This window comes from Petromyzon marinus, chromosome 4, assembly GCF_048934315.1.
Source record: "Petromyzon marinus isolate PM22_M1 ecotype Great Lakes invasive population chromosome 4, UKy_Petmar_22M1.pri1.0, whole genome shotgun sequence".
NCBI lineage: Eukaryota > Metazoa > Chordata > Hyperoartia > Petromyzontiformes > Petromyzontidae > Petromyzon > Petromyzon marinus.
This window is the reverse complement of record NC_133670.1, coordinates 10,626,757-10,645,667: the sequence shown is the minus strand read 5'-3', so window position 1 is coordinate 10,645,667 and position 18,911 is coordinate 10,626,757. Positions and strand designations below refer to the sequence as shown.

At 41.8% G+C, this 18,911-nt stretch overlaps 1 protein-coding gene and 1 long non-coding RNA gene across 5 annotated transcripts in view; one reads left to right on the top strand and one right to left on the bottom strand.

Annotated features, from left to right (window-relative positions):
• Positions 1–2,216: 2,216 nt before the first annotated feature.
• Positions 2,217–4,170, bottom strand: LOC142907094 (uncharacterized). Its single transcript, XR_012930797.1, has 2 exons — positions 4,054–4,170; positions 2,217–3,617 (listed from the first exon to the last, which is right to left on the bottom strand). It is a non-coding gene; the product is annotated as an uncharacterized LOC142907094 (long non-coding RNA).
• A 1,819-nt stretch (positions 4,171–5,989) lies between these two features.
• Positions 5,990–18,911, top strand: part of LOC116938742 (RNA-binding motif, single-stranded-interacting protein 3-like) — a 150,133-nt gene continuing 137,211 nt past the window's right edge. Inside the window, exon 1 of one of the 4 annotated variants that reach the window (XM_076056321.1) lies at positions 5,990–6,294. In XM_076056321.1, coding sequence (XP_075912436.1) covers positions 6,292–6,294 — 3 coding nt within the window. In that variant the 5' untranslated portion in view covers positions 5,990–6,291. Of the gene's footprint in view, positions 6,295–6,371; positions 6,521–18,911 lie in introns of those variants that run through there. The other 3 variants (XM_032946300.2, XM_076056309.1, XM_032946296.2) reach the window with 3 other exon arrangements.

The window sequence follows — 18,911 nt, the reverse complement described above, 5'->3', positions numbered from 1 at the left end:
TGTTTCATATCGCATTTATAGTGGTGGGGCAGTGGTTAGTGCACTTTGCTATGAATCCGCCGACTTAAGTTCAATTACTGACCACGGCTGATATCTTTTCTAGATTTGAAGCTTTCGTGACTGCAAGGATCCATACTCTTTGGTTCTATTCGGTAAAGTCACAGCTTAAAGGACACGACCTGGGCTTGGCTGTCTTCACTCCAACGCTGTCCTCTGGAGTCCGGTCCCTTCACCTGATGAAGGCCACTTGTGTTGTAGCCGAAACGTCGTGATTTTTGTTATTTTATTTTTTACCTACGTGACTTTACCGAATAGAACCAAAGAGTAGGGCTGATATCATTGGCGAGTGATATTTAACCGGTCCTGGAACCCCCTTGACCAATCAATACTCACTGGCATCGTGGAGTATGGTCAAACAACCGCCATCATTGAAACGGTGTGAAGCCTTCATACAGGAGTGAATTGACAAAGCTATGAATTAGTGTACTTTATACAGTATGCGAACACACCTGCATACAAATGTGTAGTACTTGATTTAAAGCCGCCAAATGGCTCTAAGAAGTATGATGAAACACTAAAAATAGCATATTAGAGCTGTAGGTTTTCACATTGACATCCTGGTTTGAAAAAGCTTCATTCGTATTGAATCTGATGTCAAATGTAAACCTTAATTCACCCCATCCAGGTGACATCTAGCGATTATTAAATGTCACAAAACCTGAAATTAATGAGTATGCTGGCTGAAAATCAAACAATGTACGATGAATGAGCAATTAAAGCATCTAATTTTCTGAATGATTTGTATTCATGGACGAAATAAATTCTTCATGTCAAACTTAGAAAAAAATTGGACAAACCTTGAAGGGAAAACTTTATTTTACCATGTAAAAATATTAATATGATATTAAGTACGGTAATGGTCGCATGTGTAAGTTTCATGTTGCAAATATAAATTACTGCAGATACTAAAATAATAAGAGTAGTTTTCAAAGGGTTGTGACTTAGGGTCTGTCCATAAATGACGTCACGCGATTTTGGACGATGTTTGACCCCCCTCCCTTCGTCACACGGCGTCACAAAAAGTCAGACCCCCCTCAAATATGACGTCACAAAGGTCTGCCACCCCCCCCCCCCCCAAATGCTTTAAATCGCTTTAACCTATTGTCATTGTAGTGCGCATTTAATGTGGCGCTGCATTCTGATGTTGTAGGAGAAAACCTTTATTAAAATGTCTATTTAATTAAGTAGAACATGTTGTCGATATTTATTTAAAGTTGGGTATTTTGATGTGACGTCACATTTCTCAAACTTCTCCCCCTCGTCACAAATGTCTGACCCCCCCCCCCCGGTGTGTGACGTCATTTATGGACGGCCCCTTACATCGAAATCAGAGTTTCATCTCATGCATGCAGGTCAAACACTTCTCCGATTCTTCCCTTCGTTCAACTTTTCCCAAGCTCCTATAATCTCACTCAATTCAAGAAACATGCTAGCGCTTACTTATTACTTTACAACTTTTATATTTCGATTTAAAGCTTTCGTGACTGCAGGGATTCGTCTTCTTGGTTCTTTCGGTAAAGTCACGTAGAAGGGAAATAATAAAATAATAAAAATAAAACATAAAATAAAATTCTCACGACGTTTCGGCCACAACACAAGCAGTCGTCCTCAGGTGAAGAAACAGAGCTGTCAGAAAGACAGCGCTCCAATGAACACTGCTAAGCTTTTATATTGCATATTCGACCAGGAACACATAGCCAGTGAACTCAAGCACGTACACCAAGCTCTTAAGGCTAATGGTTACTCCGACTACACAATCCGCAAAGCTATCACTCCAATCATGAAGAAGGACCCTCTTGAGGAGCCTTTCAAAACCATCACTTTACCCTATATTGCGGGGATCACAAAAAAGATCTCCAAAATCTTGAATGAACACAAGATCCAGGTCCGATTCAACACATTACATAAAATCCGTGATCTGGTTCCGTCTGTAACAGATGTGCTTCCGGACATACAGTACCCTGGCATCTACAAACTAAGTTGCCTCTGTGGTAGTAGTTACATTGGAGAAGCCAAACGACATGTCTCGGACCGCATTCGTGAACACAAAGCAGACCTAAAACACGGTAGGACCAACACCTCGGCCGTGGCAGATCACTGTTATAATTCAGTAGGCTCACATGACATTGACTTCTCCAAGACAGAGGTTCTTTGCAAGCCATCTGGCTACCATGAGAGATTCGTTCATGAGGCTATCCACATATACAAACACAGAGACAATTTCAACCGAGAAGATGGATTCTGGCTTAGAAATCATTGGAAGGATTTGATAAACAATTTCGGGTCTTAATTGATTGTTTACGCTTACGGTGGCTTTCAGACCGCATCCATTATTTTCGTCTCCCCCCTCCTCTTTTCCGAACAATGATGGCCTCGTCCATCTGAACAAACTGCCAAATCGCTCTCTGTGGTGCTAACGTTAAAAAAACCGCCACTTTTTTCAAATGTTCTTGCTGTGGTTTTCACACCTGATGATGATTGCTTGTGTTGCAGTCGAAACGTCGTGATAATTTTATTGTTTTATATTATTTTATTGTTTCCCTTCTACGTGACTTTACCGAAAGAACCAATCATATTTTTTATGGCTGTTTGTTGCCTCCGCTTGTTGTTTTGGACCTGTGCTCAGCAACTGTGTTTTAAAAATAAACAGTATACACAAGTTTACATTGTTGTCCTTCCAAAAATTCCACCGTATTTGTTTCAGTTACATAAATCAGCTTCTGTTTAGTGTGAAATGTGTAGGGGGTTTGTGTCATGGAAACTATAATGGGGTTGACTTGATACATTTTTGCCAAATAAGGGGTGTCATAGTCATCATTATAGTACTTGCTGCTCATTTTTATGCAGTACTGTACTGTCATTTGTGCATGTGTTTTATAAACACAATGTTTGTGTTTTAAATTTCATTACGTTGGCAGTTAATAAAAAAATATCACGATCAAATTTAAAAAAAGACTGTTCGAACACATTCGACTCTGACTCTGAATGACATTACAGTAATTGTATATTCTGAAGGATAATTATCAATGTCATATCGGATTTTAGATCCAGCATCTCTCCAATTTGTTTTCACAAAGCATTAAAAAGCTCTTCTTGCATTTTTTAAAAATGTCCGTGACATCTTCATATGCAAGAAAAATACCTCAGCAGCACAAATGTAATCTTAATAAAAATAACATTCCCAGGTTAACCAAATATGGTTTTAACCGATACAAATGCATTATTTCAATGGCGAGGCATATTCATAATTTAACTCGAACTATATCCAAAAAATAATCCTTTTTTCCGTTTCCTTATATATAACACGGTATTTATTACATGTAAATGAATATGCATTTAATAATGAAAGGAAATGCGTATCAAACGTGAAATTGTCCCCATGCAATCACACTTTTTTTTCTCAGAGGTCACATTGTTGGCATCAACGCGCACTGTTGCCAACTGAGTGAGCAGTAGCGAATCCCAAAATAAAGTTTGTAAGTCTTCATTGAGTCCATGAGATAAAGACGTCCCCGCCACAGAAGCAGCGCACAGATCACAGATGATGATTCCTGGCCCTGTAGAGATACGAACGAGACGTTAAAGTTATATTTCACAATCATGCCTCGTGGTAAGTGCCAAGATTTTCCACACAAATGCCACTCCTGAAAGAATTCAACCAACGCTTTCCCTCCTCTCAGACACCTGCGTGCAAGCACAATGCAAGTCAAACTTTTAAGACCCCCCCCCTTCTCCCAACATAGCATCTCCACACACGCACACAAAGCTCCTACTGTTATTTAACGCGCATTTCACTGCGGCAGAGGCTTTTACAACAACGTGGAACGTCAGCGACGGCTGTGGACAGTTCGCTATTTAAACCAATCCCATCATCACGCTTAATAATAAGTGCCGTAGTAGCTTCACGGGTAAGTAAATAATGGGATCACAAAGTCGCGGGGTGGGTGGGTGGTGGTGGTCGTACGGTGGATTACAGAGCAAGGACATCATCACCTAGCCCGGCGTGGCACGAGCCGCAACAAAATCCAGTGCGGGACACGAGGACAGCAGCAGGAGGAGGAGGCGGGTGCTGGAGGAGGAGGCTGGAGGAGGGTGCTGGAGGAGGGTGCAGGAGGAGGGTGCTGGAGGAGGGTGCTGACACCCACCGATAACCCGGCCACATTCCGCGCTACGACCACGGCACTATATTTAGGAGGCGGCAGTGAAGCGGGGCTGCTTTGTTTATTGGGGGGGGGGGGGGGTGGAAGAGGCGTGCACCACCACCACCACCACAGCCGCCGTCACCACCACCATCAGCAGCAATAGCATCAGCAGTAGCATCAGCTCCATGGTTAAGAGTAGCTGCACTGTACGCGTGCGGCAATGACCTTCACGCAACTCAAGGTGACCAGGTCTCACAGGCACGGCTGGGGGGCGGGGGGGGGGCTTCCTGCCGCACAACGCGCGCTGCCGCTCCCCCCAGCCACCACTAACCCACAAACCCACCTCTGACGTTTGTAACTCCGCGCTTTTATATACCGCGGTTAATGACTAAAATCGGAAGGTGTTAAATTACACTCCCGAGCGCTTTATCCACCGCCCTTCCCGGCCGGCCCATCCTCGCGACGTGCGTAGCGACGAACGCTTTGGCGTAATTGAAAGTAGTCGCCTGTCTTGTCGCGTTTCATGTTCGTCGTCGTCCTCGTCGGCAGGTCTCGGTTGCCCGTTGCAGCGTTCCTCACGGTCTCCCCTTCCTCCTCCCCACCCACTACCACCACCACCACCAGCAACAACAACAACCACCACCACCACCAGCAGAGAGCTCGGCTGATCAAGTAAAGCCCACGCGCGTTCCATCCCTCCCCACCACCACTGCACCTCCACTGCCCCAACCCCTCGCTCTCTCTCTTCTTTCTCTACCCACAAGTAAAGCAGGCGGGAGAGACAGAGAGAGACAGACAGACAGAGAGTCTCGCTGGGTTTGTGTTCTTACAACACCACCACCCACACCCATCGCCACCGAAGTCGCCTCCTCCTGCCACCGCTTGTGGTCTGTTGTCCAGCTCGCCGCTTCAAGCCCACAGGGCTGCACGTGTTGCCGTAGGACTGTGGTGGGAAGTGCTCCAACAACCTCCTCTAGCCCCGGGGTGGGGTCCTGGGGGCTGTCTTGTGAGTGGTGTGGGGGGGTGTGTGGGGAGGGGGTGTTGTGTGTGTGGGGGGGGTGTGTTGTGTGGGGGGGGTGTGTTGTGTGGGGGGGTGTGTTGTGTGTGGGGGGGTGTGTTGTGTGTGGGGAGGGGGTGTGTTGTGTGGGGGGTGTGTTGTGTGTGGGGAGGGGGTGTGTTGTGTGGGGGGTTGTGGGGGGTGTGTTGTGTGGGGGTGTGTGTTGTGTGGGGGTGTGTGTTGTGAGTGGTGTGGGGGGGTGTGTTGTGTGTGGGGGGGGGGGGTGTGGGTGTGTGTTGTGTGGGGGGGGGGGGGTGTTGTGAGTGGTGTGGGTGTGTGTGTGGGGGTGTGTTGTGGGTGGGTGTGTGTGGGTGGGTGGGTGCTTTGTGTGTGTGGGTGCTTTGTGTGTGTGTGGGTGTGTTGTGGGTGTGTGTGTGTGTGGCTGGGTGTGTTGTGGGTGGGTGTGTTGTGGGTGTATTGTGTGTGTGTGGCTGGGTGTGTTGTGGGTGTGTGGGTGTGTGTGTTGTGGGTGGTTGTGTTGTGTTGTGGGGGTGTGTGTGTGGGTGTGTGTGTTGTGAGTGGGTGTGTTGTGGGTGGGTTTGTGTGTGGCTGGGTGTGTTGTGGGTGTGTTGTGGGTGGGTGTGTTGTGGGTGGGTGTGTGTGGGTGTGTGTGTTGTGGGTGGGTGTGTTGTGGGTGGGTTTGTGTGTGGCTGGGTGTGTTGTGGGTGGGTGTGTTGTGGGTGGGTGTGTTGTGGGTGGGTGTGTTGTGGGTGTGTGTGGACGGGGGTGGGCGGAGGAGAAGCCTCGACCGGTCAGCATCAAAAAGCCACGGAGCCGGCGCCAGCCTGCGAAGGTTGTTCGTGGTAGGCAGGGACGAGGAGTCAGCAGCAGGCAGAGAGACGGGGTTGAGAGAGAGAGTGAGAGAGTGAGTGAGAGAGAGGTGGGGTGGGTGGGTGGGTGTGTGGTGAAGCTCCTTCTCTGGATGCATACAGCGCAAATCCCCAGCAGGGCTGCCTCCACCGGTCCCATCCAGCAGCAGCAGCAGCGGCGGCGGCGGCACCGCCACGCTGCGGTCTCGACTGCGCTCTGGCCATGGTGAGTGACAACGTCGCCAGTTTTTGACGGGTGGATGTTTGTGTGTGTGTGTCACTCACCCCCTTGTCGCTGTCGCCGTGTGCGTGCGTGCGTGCGCGTACCCCCACCCCACCCCACATCGATTGTTGTTGTTGTTGGTGGTGGTGGGGTTGGTGGTTCGCTTCAACTTTTGCTGCTCGTGGCGCCTTCCCGTGTTCGATCTTTCTCGTCTCGCACTCCGAAACCGGTAACCGGTTTTTTTTTCTTTCTCCCAGGCACCCCTCCTTTGCTGTGCCCGTGGTGTGTTAGACGCCGCTTCTTGTAACTCGGCTTGTGGTGCTGCCGGCACGTGAAGGAGGAAGCTCGGCTCTGTGGGTTTTTGTTGTTGTTTGTTTGTTTGTTACCGTGAACTTGTTTAACCAGCTTCGCACGACGTTGAATCCTATTGATCTTGGTGGTGGTGGTGGTGTTGGTGGTTGTTGGTGTTGTTACCCAACTACACCGGGCGAATAACGAACGAGTGCGTAGACTCGTCCATCAATCCTCTTGGTTTGTGTTGGGAAGGAGTTCAGAATCAGAATATTTATACTGGAGGAATCCGATGAGCTTTAAAGCTCTTTATTTTACAGATGTCCAGTCGGTGTTCGTTGGGTGTCCCCCGTATTTTGAGCTCTCTGTGATGACAGCCAAGATGCGCGTTTAGGAATTGCCAATTTTTTTTGTTTAATAATGGAACGCCCACACATGAATATCCACATTATTTTATTACATTGGTTATTTTTTACTGACTTTGTTCTATTTGTAATTAAAAATGCCATTCCATTTTAACATTGTAGTGTTTAAACGATTCGCACGATAATACGCAACTACGAACTGCTGTGTATTTAGGCAAGCGGTCCACCAAATTAATTGTTTATTTTTTTATCGTGCTTACTAGGTAGAAAAAATAATTGGATGACGTGACAATAAAGTTCGTGGTTTGGAAATGTTATTTTATACACGATACAAATTGCACACCGCGCATCTTGTGGGAGTGATGTAACAGGTAATGTGTTGCCTGTTGGCTAATGCAGTGTAGTAAAACCTAGGATTGCGAGCATAATTGGTTCCGGAAACGTGTTTGTAATCCAAAGCACTCCTATATCAAAGCACTCGTATATCAAAGCACTCGTTAATCAGTTGTGATCACGTGACGCTCGGCAGACAAAGCGTATACGTACTACTACTCGTATTGCAAGACCTCGCTCGTTTATCAAATTAATATTTATTTTAAAATTTTGCTCGTCTTGCAAAACACTCGCAGACCAAGTTTCTTGCAATCCAAGTTTTTACTGTATACGCAGTATTTAAATAGGCACGAAATATAACTTTTTTTTTTTAGCAATGCTTGTTAAAAATGAGTTAAAATTTTCACGGAATTATTTCTGAAGTCACCTCTGAGAAATAACTATCAGTTCAACATTTTACTACATTTAATGTATTACGTCTGCGACCGAATAAAATCCGCTGTGCTGGTTTATGTGCAATGAAGAAGGGCCATTGCCCGAAACATCGCCGATTATATTTTTTTCGTTTAAGGCCACATTGTTGTTATTGACGAGTGTGTTGAGTGTTTTTTTTATTCATTGCGTTTGTGCACCACTACTAACCAAGCAGCATCATCACCAAATATTCCGTGAAACAGAAGGTGTCTTCTTCTGAATAAATCGGTCACTGCAGGAATACGTAAACCGTCATGGAAAGGAAACGTGCTGCAGATATTCGTAACATTGTATCCTGATTCAAAGAGTTCTTCTTGATACGCTTGACGTGTTGGAAACATTAATTTCAATGTACACCCATATAAGCAGCATTTGGACACAGTGCTGTGTGTGTGTACATCACATTTGTCACTCCACTGCTGGTTGTAACGTCGGGCAAAATAGACGTTAGAACATACCACCACCACCACCAACACTGCTGGCAACATAGCCCGTGCTGCAGCTACAGCCTCTACTAGCACCTGGTTTATGAATCGCATATTGCAACACTATCCTGGCCATAAACCTGCTCGGCTTCCGAGATCTGGTGATATCTCATGCATTTTGGTTGATTTGGTCAAGTGTGTATATATATTACTAGAGTAATTGACACGCTTGCACACCAAAGTGGCCAATTGCAGGGTTTCGAGTGAAGCCGTGATATTGCTCATTCAAACACTTACCTATGAATGTTGGCAATTAATACATTGATTAGATGTGGAAAGAATAATTTGCATTTGCTCGAGATCGTGTGCCAACATTCACGAAGGTATTTTATTGATTGTAGTGTGCACCACATTTTACCATTGGTCAGATGTCTTGAAAGAGTCCAGTACTCTTTACCCCACCACACATGCCCATCAACTAACCACGGTGTACCAATTTATACTGTTGTAGCTGGATAGGCGGCGGGATTATGGAAATGTACCAGTTGTTTAATCCGTCACACCGGGAGATCGAATGGAACTGCCGACCTCTGGATTGAAAGTCCAGTGTGTGATTCTGATTTCAGAATCGGAATCAAATCAGAAGTTTGTGTCCCGAGTAAATCCCATTGAGCCAAAAAGCTTTTTTTTATCAAGGGCAACTCGGCCGGCAGACAACATGAAAGCATTCCACAATTACAGATCAAAAAGCACACTTATTAGCAATTATTACACCATGGCAGCACCCTAACCCTAATCTAGTAATTTCTAAAAAAATGAATTATATCAAGATAAAAACAGTTTTTATATACATATGGGATGGAGCTATGACTAAGTGGTTTGCTCTCTGGCGGCCCGAGTTCTGTTTTCCGATCATGGCTTGCATCAGTGGGCAATTACATCTAAACAGGTCCACGATTCCTCCACCCCGCCTCCACCAACTCGTACTGACCAGTGTGAAGTATGGTCAAATAACCACCATGACCTATGTGACTTGAGGAGCCCTTGATCCATCTGTCGATGGACCAAAAAATGTCACACAAAGTTATTATTTGCTTGCCAACAAGTAATTTATAATCTAGAACAGTTTTTTTTTTTGTAACGTATCTGTTTCAGTAAAGTTCCAACCGGAATCACCCAGTGTTTGTTGTAAAATCAAAGAAAGCGACTGAAATCTTTCAACAGCTGTTTTATTGTTCAATTGTCATTGAAATAAAACCTTTAGTAATATAATCACGGTTAAACCATGGCCTGTATGGCTGTTTTTTTGGTGCCATTTATTTCCCTCTACTTATTAAATTAGTTTTTAACATCCATAGTAAAAAAAATCTTGACGTAAAGCTTTCGTGACTGCAGGAATTCATATTCTTTTGGTCTTTCGGTAAAGCCACGTAGATAGATCAAATAATACAAATAATAACATCACATTTATATCACACAATATCACAGTGAGATTTCACAGCACTAACCTCGCTCCTGTATGAAGTAGACCAGGAAAGTGCGTTTATGTGGATGCAATAAAGTTTTCATGGTACAGTACTTTTTATCATTTGGTTGGGTACTTTTTCAATTTACAGTGTTGTGTGTGTGTATTTTAGTGAATGATGTCAGCCAATCCCTCGTGCCTCTCAGATGGCATGCGGTGGTGGTGGTAACACGTTGTACGTAGCTCAGGAATCTTCACGGTCACCGATCAGGTCAGAGATGAGTGTGCATATTCTTATACTCAGGTTTTGTTGTACTGTATTGTATCACTGTGCCACAGACCCGTATACACTCCATGGTAACTATTTTGTGCATTCATTTGTCTTTATTTACTGGTGTGCAGTTTTTAGTCGTGTCTATTGGCTCCTAGATATTCAGTAGTGTTTGTGTTGTGATGGTCATCCAGCAGTATTTGGGTACAAGTTGATAAGGAATTTATTTATTGGCCCGGCATTTGTACTGTACACTATTTGTATTTTATACATCTTGCCTGTACTGTATTTTGGCAATCTTTACTCATTGTTTTAAAGCCAATTTTAAAGTGAACCGTAAACTTACAATACCGCTGTGGGATGCATGATGGGTAACAGCTCCTAACCATGTTTTGACACATTTGCAATAACTCTGTACAATCTAATATCCTAATGATAATAAACTCAACACACTTATGAACAACAACTTAAAAAATAAAGCACTTGTAATTGTTAATTTAATAGTTATCTGAAGTGCATACAATCTCGGGGGGGGGGGGGGAGGTAAATACATTTTATTTAATGCACTCTTCGGATCTAGGAAATATTTAAAGGTTGTAATGTGGAATATGGCACTGTCTCTGATATTGACAAGCAGTTGGAATTTAACGTGCCAGTCTCATACACAAATGCGTGCTAGTAATGTTTTAAACACCAAACTACTTATTATGAGACCTTCTTTGCCAGTAACAAGATATAGAAATCGGTTTTACCCTTTTAACTGGCCCAAAAACTGACACCTTTATTCAATGCATCATGTTTGCAATAACCACAACACAAGCAGTCCAAATGCAAACAAAAAAGACAACTCTGATAATAATATGCACTGCCCTTGAATTTGATTGGTTCACACCCGAGACGGCTTTTCTTAGAGCCTAGTCTCCATTGGTGTTGAACCAGAAGACGCCAAAAGGCATACAACCAATGGAGACTAGAAATCGGTTTTACCCTTTTAACTGGCCCAAAAACTGACACCTTTATTCAAGGCATCATGTTTGCAATAACCACAACACAAGCAGTCCAAATGCAAACAAAAAAGACAACTCTGATAATAATATGCACTGCCCTTGAATTTGATTGGTTCACACCCGAGACGGCTTTTCTTAGAGCCTAGTCTCCATTGGTGTTGAACCAGAAGACGCCAAAAGGCATACAACTACTTGTTAAATGAGACTCGTGTAAACACTACAGATTCAGTCAGATTAAGTCTGATGTTTATCAGATTCGCACAGATGTAGTATTTTGTTTATCACATAAGACTAAATCTGCCATGTAGCTGCAATAGGAATTAATTTGCTTTCCAATTAATAATACTTATCCCACTCCAATTTTGAGGAAAAAAAATCGTCTGTCACGAAATATCCTTCTGATTTTAACTTAATGGCTGAAGCATCATTGCACGAATAATTTGATTAATAAGTTCCCGAATTTTAATCCTAGAGCTGGTCCTGCTTATTTGAAGTCTAAAGTTATTACATCCGATGCCGAATCTTTTTTTTATTTTGTGAAGGGCAGAGTTGACGACTTAAAGTGTAACACGTAGAGCATCCTCCTTTTCATCCGATTTTCTTTTTTACTATGCTGTAGGAAATAGTTTGCTTTCGAGATCTAAACACAATGTTAGATGTGTTTTTCTCTCCAATAATGTATTAGACAAATAGAGGTACAGTTTAAACATAATTGAAAAAAGAATTAACAATTTCAGATGTGTTGATGGCATAGTTTCGCAATAAAGCAAAGTTGAGAAAAACAAAATTACGACATGGTTGTGTGTCTCCAAGAAGCTTCTTGAACAAATGGAAATCAAATGTTGGAGACATCTGGAAAACAGAGTAAAGTATGTCTACCTCTGGCAATTATTGAAGGTAGACACGGATTTCCATTCTGAAACTAAGGAGGCAAGCGAGAGCATGTTGGAAGTGCTTTTTTGGATTTATGTACTTCACACTGAACAGCAACATACATCTGCTATGACATGCATCAGGGGCCAGAGTGCAGAAAGTTCTCTTACACATTTTGGTTAAGTCCGGCAAGCTATGATTGCTGTACAATCCTGAATGCTGTAAGAGACGATTGTAAGGCAGAGTACATATGGGTGTTTTTAGTGAGGTTGTGCCTCTTTTAAGGCTGTTTCTAGGGATTACATCATCACTCCCACTGCACCAGTCAACCACCTGTTAGGAAGACAACCCACATGTCACATGGCTTGCATGACATCACTCCGTGAGCTTCAGCTAGCTTGTGGCTGGGGTAAGTATGTTTATGTTATTAAAGTTGATTCTATGAATCATTAAGTATATTATTGTTATTATCAATATCACTAATTGGCATTCATTACGCTATTTATCCACTTATTTGTTACAATTGACTTATGAGTGGTCCTGACTACTCGTAAGTTACCAGAAATCTTATCTTGAACCAAACTTGCAACATTGCAACCATGTCGTAAATTGTTCTTACACTGGCCCCAAAAGAATGGAAAATTACAAATAGAACAAAAGCTTAAGAGTTTGCAAAAATGAAGCCGTGCATTCGTGTCTAACCTTAAAAACATAGATTTTTTATGAAGGTTAATGTAACATTCATGGAGAAAAAGATATGTTTGTCACATCCAATAGCATCAGCCACATAAAGTAATGATCATAAATATAAATGTAACCATTAATATTTTGTCATATGTGTAGCCACACATTATTAAGTCCTAACTAATGATTCATGTCTTGTTGAAGAAACTGACAAAATGCATTCATAGGGACGGTAAGTAAATGGTCAATACACAGTGTGTGAACGCAGGGTCACCTTACACGAGTTTGCGAACACACTGTAATACAGGCAGTCTGGCTACAACTTGCTACATCAGATTGCTAAACTCTTAAATGTTATGTTTTTTATGCTTTGATGTAAGGACATGTGCTTTGGAAAAGAAGGAACACTGTATGTTGATCTTTGGCATTGGGGGTTTGGAAGGACATCTTTCATTGTCATCAGCCATGCCTACCCAAGCCATTGCCATCTTTTACGGTCCGACGATGTCACAATCTATCGAGTCCCTGCGCACGAGCTGATGAACGTCGCCTGGGCACGTTTTCTCATTTGACTACCACTTATTCGTTAGTCTCGACCACTGGCCATCATTCTTTCGCATGATATATCATCGTGAGGATTCCGATGAGCGATGATGCTCTTTTTCACAGGTGTCCAGTAAACTGACTTTAATAAGATGTTCTTCTACTCGCATGTATTCTGCGTCTATTGGGTGTGTGATACCAAGTGGGGGGAAATCTTGTAGGATTGGTTAAAGAACGAGAGAGGGGGGGGGGGTTGATAATTTCGGACCCAGGAACAGAACCTGATTTTTCCCGTAAGATCTTATTTGTCAAACGAGGTTTTGCTCAACACTGCATTTTCCAGGAAGGTAATCTCAGCATTCGGCGAGGCATTGTATTATTTCAAAGTGTTTTATAATTCGACCTTGGTTTTAGAGAGTTACCGCATCAATTTACGCCAAGTCAAATATCATTTTTATAGTCTACAAAAGATATTTGATATTTATGAGTCTCAGAATTGGATTGTGAGAACCGTATGTATGTTATAGATTTTTGGGAAACCCTACTTAAACACTGCTTGCTCAGGTGGTTGCTTGTCACCTGCATTTTCTATCAATCTGTGAACATGTATATACATGCCATACGAGGCTACTGGGTCTGATTGTTTTTGGAACAACATTAACAAACCTATTTACAATTGTTTGCAGAGAAATGAAATCCAATAACCTCAATCGTGGATTATGCCTCAATCAGTCATCATTTCGGAAAGGGAAACAAAACTTATTTGAATAGAAAATATTTCGTCGAGGAAAATATGAATATTATAGTAGAGGAATGGTTATGTTTAACTCAATGTAAATATAGCTATTGAAAACGTCTGCATTTTTAGCGTGGTCTTGAAAATGACATAAATGGTTGCAGGGTTGTGTGGCATTATTATCATGGTGACAACATTTTAATGTTGAAATAAACCATAATTTCAAAGCACATGAGAACCTATAATAAGCAAAACAGTGGTATCTGAAAGGATTCCTAGGGCGCTAAACACTAATAGAGTTGTGACTTAAATGCTTATTTGAATAAAATATGTATAATTTAATTTATGCAGTACATTTTTTGGAAACGGATAAAATAAATCTGTTAAGAAGAAAAATGTCCGTGCGTAAAAAGTGTTGGTGCTGATTAAGTTAAACAGTAAGACATTATTTTAAATAAAATATGTTCTCATGACATATGTGCCTTGCCTCTTTGGAATTGATTAATTTATGAATTCGGTTCTTATGCTCATATTGAATCATGCATGTAAAAAAATATTATTTCTCAGTTATGCAGATGATATGCTAATGTTACCTTTAGGCTAATGGGATAAATGAGATTGTACAGGTCAGATAGAGAAAATGAGAAATTACAACTGAATCATGGCTACTCATCAGATCATTTCTAAGGGGAGCGAGGGTGAATGGTTACTTTTCCACTCCCCATGTGTTGACTATTGAAGAGGGAGCAGTGATGATGTCAGTTGAATAGGGTTGGACAGTATCTACGGATACCGTTGTACATTGACGTGATACATGATAACTTGTCTTGTTCGCGGTGATATGGGGGACCAATGTTGTGGGTCCTATCCACAGGGTTATCCGAAATTTTACTCCTGTTATCCACGGGGTAACAATCATGAATAAACCCCATGAATAATAGGATTAATTGTATGCGTGACTCCTTATCCATGAAGAAATTGTGGCTAACATGAGCAAAAACCGAATTGTATATCTCATGAATTATGCAGTGCACTGCATTACGTACTTTACATACAGACACTATATTTGTTTTTTTAGTTTTAGAAGTGTTTAGTTTTGTGTGTAAATTCTGTATTTAAATGTGATTCATGATACCCTTTACTCTTGGTGGGTTTGTACACGATTCAGATTGTATTGTGATATTTAAAGTGATGAAGTGAAGTATCCAGGCTGGGGGCACCTGTCGGTCGCTGCGCCAGGAGAGACGACGGAGCGCTCCGTACACCTTGTTCTGCCGCACAGGTGTGACGGCCTCCTCCACGGAGGCGTCCTGGGAGGTGAGCTCCCCTTCCTGGATACCACAGTACAGAGCAATGCCAAAAAACGTTGCCGTCAAAGATTCATGTCGTGGCTCTAATGTAACGGCAACGGCGCAGCTCTGCGATTCTTTCCACTGCTGGCGAAAGAATCTCCGAGAGGAAGCTCAAGCGGGCCCCTCTTAGAGGATATTTGGTCTACTCTTCCATGCTGGCCAGGCATCTTAAGAGAGGTGGGAGTACCCACACTTTGACTCCACCACACAATACGTTAACTGTGGTGTATCCGTTTATACTGCTGGGTGGACAGAGGTGGGGTGGTGGTGGGGGGGGGGCAGTTAAGGAATCTGCACAATTGTTTCAACTGCCACACCGGGAGATCAAATTGGTGACCTCCGGATTGGCAAATCAAATGTGCTGACAATTCTATCATGGCGTGACTATTATTGTCATGACCACGGTACAGCACCAGCGTTATTATCATTTGTCTGTGCATTTTTTTCTTAATTTACATCACTCAACATTTTGACCGTTGTATATGTGAACAGGATATTTTGTGGAAAAAGCATAATCATATATATGTCTACATGTTTACCATCATGTAATGAGACCACTGGGTGTACATTTGCTGTTGGTTTAATGCAATGCAATTTGACACTTTAATTACAATTAGTGGCTGTACACAGTGCTTACCATTTCCAAAAAGAAATTCTGCTGTCACGCAAAAACAAGAATCTTGTTTTTACATTCTCTACATCATAACCACAAGCCGTAGCTCACAACAAATGAATAACATTTAGTGACATTTTTCATATTTCAATGTGTGGATTTTCAACTTACAGCACAATGTTACTTCATTGTTAAGTTAGATAAACTACCGTTCCCTCAAATAATTTTGCTACTTTAATACTGGTACAGGAAAATAAGTTTCTGTTTTAAAACTTTTCTATTGTAACGATGATGATGCTTGTATAAGTGAATATTTTTACTAATTTGTCATTTGGGATTCATACTTGGAAATTGATGGAATATTTTGACATTTGTTACACAAGGATCCTGCTTTTGCATTTAAAGTATTCATTCAGTTAAAAGTAATGCGTGCTCATTGCAAAGAGCTGAATCCCATGGCTATTTAATGTAATTCTAAACACGCATACAATATTGCAAAAGTATTATAAATGTTTGCCTGCGGATGTAATTGTTTTAATATACAACAATGGCTTGTGCAAATCTATTTTGTACTTAATAATTGCAATTAGTTTGATTATACCAGTCTTTATTAAATTAATGTTCTGAGCCAGTGTGCCACCAATGCAGCGGATTTCAATATTGCGTTCATATTCTGTACATCTAATCAATGTGTGTGCATTGGCAAAGGCAGCCACAACAAGGACAAGGCAGCATCCAAGATGAACTAAATTTCAAATCTCAAACAGCTGCACACATCTCATTAAACCATAATTGTGCTTATAAACAACACATAGACGATGTTACATGGAGTTTCAGGACATTGCTTGCTGGTTATGCCATTATCTAATGAGTATTCGATTGCAAATTCATTGGAAGCTTGTGTCAGGATTTAGGAATACTAATTTATTTTGGTCTTAATCTAGCCTTCAATATACATTCCCAACACGCTGGAGTTAAATTGGTGCTGTTTAATTTTTTTGTAGGTTATGATACAACGTTTGCTCATGGAATTGGCGTAAGCAATACACTTCAAAGTGTCTTGAATTTGAATTGCTTCTTATTCCCCGTAGTTGTTGGACAACTGACTTGCCTTTGTTCTGTTGCATGAATATCACCTGGGGGGACTTGCGTCTTCTTTTGAGGAGATCTGTACAAAGACGGTCACTACGGTACTGTATTTACAGCCAAAACAGGAAGACTTCTTCACAATTCTGGCTAAGCGCCTGATGAAGATGGCTGTAATCAACAGCGAAACGTCGTACTCGAATTGCAAACGTTGCGAGTTTACGCTCTAACACACCGGTGTGCTGAAGTAGTAACGGATGGTCACATTTTGTTTACGTGACAAACCTTACCAGTTGGCTATGTCGGGTGGTGGTGGGTTTAACGACGCATGTATATTTACGCGAGCTAACAAAAAAATGATCTTTTACGGATAATATTGGTCGTGAAAGCCTACGTGTTCAAAAGAAGTTCAACATACATGTAGAAATGTTGCCGGAACCTTTTGTATGTGTGTGCGTTTTGGCACATTTCTGCTTTCAGCAGTCATTGATATGTCACGTCCTGCTGGACACCAGCATATATGCTGCTAGTGCCGTCTGCTGGTTCAGTTAACAAAATATGTTCAGGAGAAATTTAAGATATCAGCATGTTCAGAATGTTTACTTTTACCCCCGATTGTATTGCCAAGCATATTAAAGTACATGACTGGTGTCATATACTGAGACGAATAAATGTTGAATCACAACTCTTGAGACCTCTCGCAAAGCAGCTCATCACCTTGTGCAAGAGGATTACAGTACTCCTGAAATCTCTTCATAATAGAGCTGTTCGTCACGTAACCGTCAAACTAAACAATGATCATTCTCACAGCTGTATTTTATTTTTTTGCCAAATGAAGTGAACACCCAAATGTAATACTGTATTGTCATTGGCGATTGGGGTGAGCCCGTCAATTGCACGCACGTGAGATTGTGGAAGGCAGCTGCCTAGACATGAACCCAAGATCTGAGCAGTGCCGGCTCCGTGCTGTGACCCCGGAGTCACCTGGCCACCTCCCAGTACGTGCTTATTCAAACCACTGTAGGGACCACATAGGAGGTTATATCACAAGAAGATGGGTTAGAGGTTACACACCAATATTTATGTTCTGAAAATGTGTTTTGCCTTTATTAAATAAATACTGTATATGTAACCAGAGAACAGCACACTATATATACAAATGCTGTAGATGCACTCGTGGTCACCATGCCACTAAAGCCAGGGTTTGATAACTGCAACAACCTCAATCATTAATTTTTTTAAAACCAATTCGTGTCCTGAGAGGTATAATTGCAAAATGGTTGCATATATTTCAAGTATGAGGTGCATATTGGAGATGTGAATCACCAAATGCCATATTGTAAACATAAATTACTGACTATACATATGTACCCATTGCTTTTTGTGAACCTACTGTACATTACGTGTATGTATTTTTAAACGTAATGCAATTTTGGACTGGGATATTTCAGGTGGAGCATTTGTCCATCAAAATGTGTACTACCCTTTACAAAACGATTTAATTTAATTTCAAAAGCCAATTTACAAATTACAATTAACTTAGATCACTGACAGTTAAAAATATATATATAACAAGTCTACGTTCAACATATTCCTGGGGGTAATGTCTTCTTTGAACTGTTTCTGAAAGGTTTGTGCTGTTTTCGAACTTGTCACAGATACATCGTAGTCTTATACAGTGTATTGTATCAATTGAATGCGATGTTTGCAAAATTCTGTCATCATTAGCCAATGGTCTATCTGCTGGTCTCGGATACCACAATACATCTTACTCCGATAAATGAGTTTATTTCATAGCTCCATCTCCATGATTGAAATCCTCTTGGGCTGCCATTTCATCGTCAATCTCAACCACCAGCCATTATCCCTTCAGATGTGTCCTGGCCAAGCCCGCTTTTCTTAAGTCTTTTAATTTGCATTTGTTCCTTTTGTACATCTTTCAGCTTTCTGACCTGCCTCAAATATATAATTGTTCTCGTTATATGTACACACAGTACTCTGTGATATCAAATTGTGTCACTCCAAATAATATTTCATTTTGTAAAGAGAACTTGTTATAGAGTACATTGCTTTTTTCTCATTCATCGTGAGCGCAACATTTC